The sequence below is a fragment of the Glycine max genome, chromosome 20, assembly GCF_000004515.6.
Source record: "Glycine max cultivar Williams 82 chromosome 20, Glycine_max_v4.0, whole genome shotgun sequence".
Classification (NCBI taxonomy): Eukaryota; Viridiplantae; Streptophyta; class Magnoliopsida; order Fabales; family Fabaceae; genus Glycine; species Glycine max.
The window spans coordinates 40600125-40607424 of NC_038256.2; the positions used below are offsets into that span (position 1 = coordinate 40600125).

Sequence of the window (7300 nt, forward strand, 5' to 3'; positions counted from 1 at the left end):
AAAATAGATATTCGATAATTATACCATTAGTAATAAAAAAGTATTACAGTAACATATAAAAACTTCAATCAGTGCTTAGTTATGGCAAAGGTTTATCTTCTGTTATGTAGGTTCTAATGACAAATAACATCTTTTGATGGACAATAAATATAGTATTATTGGCGTTGTTCTTTCAATAGATTTGAAGTTTCATTTTAGTGATACGCCAAACAAAGAAATCAATAAAATGTTATTGTGTATTACTGGTGTGAAATTTCAAATAGGAGTAAAGAACAACACCAGCAATACCTAGCTATGGTATTGTGTTTAAGTTTTTTTTTTTTTTCTTTTTAAATACCTATTACTATGATCTTGTTGCCGTTGAGATTGTTAAGATTTTTTTTTATATCATATGTATTTTTCATTTATGACAATTCGAATCAAATAAAATTATTATAAATGATAAAAAAAATTCTCATATACTAATATTTAATGCAATTTTATATTTATAACTTGAGTCAAAATTATTAATTAAGTTAAAATAATCTCACAGTAATTGATATATACAATTTTTCAGTGAGATTGTTAAGATATGTATGTTAAATAAGAATTTCCCATGTTGCAAAGCTGATTGTGCTTTTATCTCAATAAAGCTAATTGTGGTTTAAAATGCAGGCAATACTACAAATTATTAATTTATCAATAAATTAATAACTCTTTAAATTAATAAATTTTTTTAATCCTGACATTATTAATTTATAGAGATTTTAAGTGTATTCATATGGGTGTATTTAAAGGGTTTTAATTAAATTAGTTACCTAAAGCCACTTTAATGCTATAAGAGTAGAGTATATAGCTAATTCCGACAATTTCAAAGAACTTTCCTAAAATAAAATTCTAATAAATCGAAAGCTTACAATGATGCTTTGGTGTGTGTCTTTGGAAGTACAAGACAGAGAAAATAAAACACGTGCCTAAATAGGACGGTACCTAAAAATTCAACTTTAAAGCTAAGCATAGTGATGATACAGAATGCACCCGCACGATGGTCTGTGGTGATGAAAACGATAGAAGAAGACTCGCCATGCACGTGTCAAGTAGTCGGTGTTTGAGTTTGGGTAGTTATACCAGCCATCTTGCATCCCCCAATCTGGAAAACATTGTTTGGCTACTTGTCTTCATGAGTGCTCATATTTCGAAAACTTTCTAGGGTTAGGAAAATTAGATATATTAATTTGTTTGAGAAAATTAAGAAACTTTAATCATTGATGATATATAAAAATTGATTTATTTTAAGGTTAAATCCAACTTTTATCGCAATATGACAACAACTTATTTTAAATATACTAATAATGTAGTACTATAATGCATCAAAATTAATTAAACTTAATTGAGATTAACAAGAAGCGTAAAAACTAACAACATCCAGTAAAATTCATAGATGATCAACTGAGTTTTTTAAGCATCATATTAAAGATTTGATTTTTGACGAAACCATTGTTAGTTATCTCTAGAGTAAACAGTTCTTAGTCATTTTAATTCTTGAAATTAAAAAAAAAAACTTAAATATGTCTTTAAATTTTGTTAGAGTTTCATTTAAGACCAGGAAATTAGTTTCTTTTTTTCTCATTTTGGTCCATAGTATAAGTTTAGGGAGAAAAATAAGTTCATTTTAGGAACTTAAAGGAAACTCGAATATAAAAAGTTAACAATTAATTTTTTTAAAAAAATAGTTTAGAGGACTACAATGACAACAAGATACAAATTTAAGGATTAAATTAATCATTTACTATTATCATTATATCTCAAAAACAATTAGTATTCAAGTACCGATAGATATTCTAAGAAGAAAAATGTGAAAATTAAAGACAATATATCATTTATGTAGAGGAAAAAAAATAAAGATAATATATCATTTGGACAGGATCCGTACTAATTTTGAATGCCTTTATCTTTCAAGAAATGATTTTCTGCTTATTTTTAAAAAATAACTCCTGTCTATTTCTTAATAAATCACTTTTGTAGAATTACTTAACTTGAGTTTAAACAAACTCTGCCCAAATAATATTACTACACACTCTTTATCAAATATCTTAATGGAATTATCATGATCCCCTAAATCAAAAACTCTAACTGAATATTATCCATTAAATTATCCCAAAACCAGAGTTAAAGTTGGCCATTTTAATTCGAATGTTTGGGATTTTTAAAGAACAAACGATGAAAATTAATTTGGAATATCAAATGCTTATTTATAAAACCACTTAATTATTTCATGGATAAACTGGTGTAAATTTTTCTAGTTTAATTAATCATTTCAAGTTTGAATTCTAGTCACGTAATTACGTTAAATACATAATTAAAATGAAATATTTATGAGAACATATTAATCGAAATATTTATCACTCATAATTTACATGAATAGCATTATTGTTGGTGAAAAATATATGTGTTCTGGTATAAAAAAAATACTTAATTATAAAAGTTATATTAATTATAATATGAGTGAATGTATAAAAAATTAAATTAGAAAGATTATTTAATATATTGCTTTATTTTTATAAATTATTAAACGTATGGTTGAGACTTGAGATGTGAGTTTTATATTTTTCCTTTTACGTTAACTTCTTATTTAGTTACAACTATCCATAAAAATCATACACTAAAATGAATACCCACCACGAAAATAAAGGTAGAGAAGCTTACTCATGCCTGCTCCCCTGCCATTGTTTTTCATGACCCCTCATATCAATTAGGTAATGGTATTTATCACCTAAATTATTATTGATGCATGCACTTGAGCATAGTTAGTTAAAATAATGTATGTACTAGCTAGGTCTAGCTTAATCAGCCAACCTCCCCTCCCCCCCTTTCAATTTCTATTTTAGTTAGCACTTATTATCACTCCTCTTGGTTCTTAATGTAACTCAGAACCTCACTAATAAATTATAGTTACAGCAACAAAAGAATATTTGATCTCATAATTAAATGAAATGATGTTTAATTAGATATTAGAAACAAAATTACTTTCTGTCCTTTTTATAAGAAACAAAATTTAGTATAATTTTGTTTCTTATAAAAAGGATGGGGGAGTATTATTCATTCTCATATATTATGAATATATCTAGCTAGTAATCTAGATATTCATAACTAAAGTTATTAGTAGCACTTTAATTATAAAAAAAACTTTTTACTATTGTAATTATAAAACATGATAAAGTTAACAAGATATTTAACTGTATTCCAGAATAATATATAAAGTAATTAATTATAAAACGTAGTATATTTTTAGTGTACTTGAAAAAAAAAACAGAATGATTTAATTGCATATTCAACATAATAAACTATTAAAATAACAAAATCATAAATAAACTCGCAAATATAAATTTTGAAAACTTCAAGTGTAACGTTAATTAACTTATTATTATAAATTCAATATATTAAATAGAATATTTTTTATATAAAGACTCTAAGTCAATTTATTTCAATAATATTGTCAAATTGTTTAACTTTAAGATTTGACTAACATAAAATAACGACTGCACTAAAATTACTCATTCAATACCTCCATAAACATTCTTTTACCTGTAAAATCTCATCTAACTCCAGTAAAAGTTCAAAACCCTACTTACGTAAACTTTTTTTTTTCAAAAACAAAAAAAAACTTGGGAGAAGAATAGGGTGGGGACGGGGAATTGTCTTTTTTTCTTTTTGAGTGATGGGTTCATTATAAGGACAAACCCACCGATCTACATAATTCCAAACAAACACTCTAAAACAATATAATCTACACAATATTTAGTACATCTCATATTTTATATCTGTATAATCTTTATTATCTAATTATAATTAATTTCATTTTATTTTTACACATGCACTTCCCCTGTAATTTCACTATCTTATTATTGTATTTGGATGATGCGCAACATACATTACGTACCTCTCAAAAACCCTTCTGTTAAAGTTCAACAATCTGGTCGTTGAATTCATGCCTAACTTAGATATTCAGATTTAACCCTCACCCTCCCTTCCTCTTTTATATTCCTAGCTAGCACCTATAATAATATACAGTATTCTACAGTCATGCATGGAATTGCTGTCTAATTAAGTTCCCACAGAGCCGTGTTTTGACCATACAATCAGATTCCTTCAACAAGTTTTATCCTTTGCAAGAACAACTAATCTTAATTATAATTGGACAAAATCAATTTCAAACAATTCATTCGTGAGATTATTATGCACCAGACGTGTGTGTATATATAAAAGATGTATTAAATTATAGATATATTTTATACCAGAGTGGTTAAAATAAATATCAAATCTTATCATAAATAATTAAAATTAAAATACACGAGTTCTATGAGATTTTTTTTAAAAATATACAACTTTAAAAATTTTCTAATCTTGATAATCATTTATATATATATATATATATATATATATATATATATATATATATATATAAAGAAATTAAATTGATTAATTATATAAGTGTAACTTATACCAACTATTACATTAATAATAATTTCATGTAAAATGTGAATTTTACCAATTCAACTATTAAATTTTAACTTTATTTAGCTTTGATTATTTGTGTCAATTTTTTTTAAAAATTGAATAATAATATAAAAGGTAATCAAATAATTTATATTTTAGTTTATTTTAAAAATAATATATGAATGAAATATTTAATAATTTTAGTTTTTCTTAAAATTTTGTATATATAACTTATTAAAAAGAACTTTTAGTTTAATGATAAATTTTAAAATAATATTATCCAATTAAAAATTATTGAATAATATAATAGTCGGGGAAAATTATAATATAAAAAACCTATCTGCTATCTAGAAAGGGATTTTTTGAATATGAAAGAAAAATATTAAATATTGATATTAGATCTTTCTATAAATGATTAAGACTAAAATGTATAAGTCCTATGAGTTTTTTAAAAAATGATATGACTATTCACGTATAGTTATAAGTTTCAGATTTACTTTTCTTATACTTATATAAAATATTTTTCTCACTAAATAATTCTTTTTTGTATATATAAACTTCAGCAGTGATTCCCAACCTAATCCACAGTAGTTCGGAGCTTAAGCCTTGTCTGATATTTAAGCAAATCATTAGTGAGTTGTGACTTAATCCTGAATTTAGTTTTCAACCAGACCGTCCTTCGTCAGTTAACTATGGGCTAATCACAATTCAGGAAGCCCAAAACTATTAAAGTATGTATATCTGCTCTCTCTTTTTTGTTTGACTGAGCATAGTATTCAACTCAAAGATGATCACTGTTTCTTTCTTTCTCTATATCTCAAAAAGGAAACCGACAACACAAAGGATTTGCAGAAAGTGCAGCTACTTAGTTCCATTTTCATCCTCTCTCCATTAACTTTCAGTCAAAACAAAACAAAACCTCTTTAGGTGTGAAATTCCACGTGCCAAAATCATCTCCGAGGCACCAACATCGGCAGCCACATATTTCTTTATTTATTGGTACAATATTGTTTTTTTCTTCTTCTTCTTCTTCATTTTTCATTAACATATATTTCTTTTTCGAAGAATCAAAGGTAGAATCTACAATATTAAAAAAAAAACTGTATAAGAAATTAAAGGTAGTGGTAGTGGAGTGTGTGTGTGTGTGTTAATTATGTGTATGCATGGTGGAAGCTAGAGTAATAGAGGCGCAACATGGTCACTGTTTCTGTGGGGGCTATAGCCAGCTTCTCATCATGTTCGATTTCTCTTATTCTTACCCATCTTCTTATATATATATATTTATAATAACGTGTTTCAGTTTCTTTCTCAGAAGGAATCAGTATATAAAACACCTGCTTTCTAACGGTGGCGCACCAGAGGGGTTTAGGTTCAGGTTCGGGGAAGTTCTTCGCGGCGGAGCAAGGCGGCGATGAGGAAGCGGAAGAGAGTACTGAGGTAGGTTCTGTTCCGAGCCATGTGGTGTCAGCCTCTGCAGCTTCGGCCCAAACCAATCAGTGGGTGCCGCGGGGAAGTGGTTTTCCCATGATGTCACGTTTTATGCATGCGCCTTCTCCCGTTCTGTCTTCTTCGCATCCTCATTTGGGAGTTGGCCACAAGAGAGAGCGTGAAGATGACACTGGCGCTGGTGCGAGTGGAGGTGTTGCTATTGCAGCAGCTTCTTCACAAACGCAAACACAAGAGATTGAAAGTGCTGGCGGCGACAGGAGGAGGAGATACAGGGGAGTGAGGCAGAGGCCGTGGGGGAAATGGGCGGCAGAGATTCGCGATCCTCACAAAGCGGCGAGAGTGTGGCTTGGGACATTCGACACTGCCGAGGCTGCGGCCAGAGCCTACGATGAAGCCGCATTGAGGTTCAGAGGTAACAGAGCAAAACTTAATTTCCCCGAAAACGTTGTACCGGTTCCACCTCCTCCTCCGGTTCCCGATTTACCGGCAAGTGCGGTAGCCGGTTCCGATTCCATTTCCGGTTCCGGTTCAGTGGTGGCAGGTTTTTCGCCGACGCTGATGCAGGGAGCGCCGTTTCAGGGCTCCTCTGCTTTTCTGAGAGATTATTGGGGGTATTCTCAGCTGCTGAGGAGTACAGGGGACTTCCATGGACTCGACCAGTGGTTCTTTGATTCTCAAATGGCAGCGTTTCAATCTTCTTCATCGTCGTTGTTGCCATCGCCGCCGCCGCCGTCGTTTTCGCCTTCCTCTGCTTCGTATCCTCTGTTTTCTTCCAGCCAGCAAATGGGGATTTTCCGGCCGCCGGGAGAGCAGGGTCATGGCGGAGAAGACGGTGGTAGTGGGTCAGAGTTTTCGGAGCTTCCACCTTCGACGTGGTCAGATACCAGTGGCTATCCTCCTCCACCACCTGGTTGACATGGAATACACATTTTTTTCTTTATTCTATTTTTTCTCTTTCTTTGGTTAAAGAAAGAACAAGGCTTTCTTCTGTTTATTTATTTTAATTTATCTGTTTTTGCTTTTTTAGATTATTTGGAGTCCAGTTCACTGAATTTTTATGTGGTTTTGGGTTAAACTGTTACTATTTGCTGCTGTTATTTGAATAAATACTATTTGAAGAGTAGGGAGTAGGGAATGGGAGGTTGGAGGATGCATGATAAAGGCTTTAAGCCTTTGAGGTAGATACGAATGGAGTTTAAGTGGTACGACAAAGCAGTACTTAGGTTGGAAGCTGAGTTTATTCCAGATTATCAACTCAATGGATTTGATGTTAACATTTTGTCAACAATCCACGCAAAGGTGAAGAAACCAATATCTTTTATAAAACCTGTTCCCAATAAACCAACTTTTTTATTATGGAATGAGGATTGAGGGA

At 30.4% G+C, this 7300-nt stretch overlaps 1 protein-coding gene across 6 annotated transcripts; it reads left to right on the forward strand.

Annotated features, from left to right (window-relative positions):
• Positions 1–5059: 5059 nt before the first annotated feature.
• Positions 5060–6951, forward strand: LOC100802242 (ethylene-responsive transcription factor ERF110). 6 transcript variants are annotated; one of them, XM_006606105.3, is made up of 3 exons: positions 5060–5207; positions 5302–5475; positions 5789–6951. In XM_006606105.3, exon 3 carries the CDS (start codon positions 6001–6003, stop codon positions 6838–6840), a length of 840 nt encoding a protein of 279 aa, XP_006606168.1. In that variant the 5' UTR covers positions 5060–5207; positions 5302–5475; positions 5789–6000; the 3' UTR covers positions 6841–6951. The 6 variants fall into 6 exon arrangements, with proteins under 6 accessions (XP_006606168.1, XP_025983077.1, XP_006606171.1 ...); XM_026127292.2 differs by having other exon boundaries at positions 5128–5475; XM_006606108.4 differs by having other exon boundaries at positions 5137–5475; positions 5777–6951.
• Positions 6952–7300: the final 349 nt, after the last annotated feature.

What these genes read in the sequence shown, in the direction of transcription:
- LOC100802242 (XM_006606105.3), top strand. Translation starts at nt 6,001, where the DNA reads ATGATGTCACGTTTTATGCATGCGCCTTCTCCCGTTCTGTCTTCTTCG.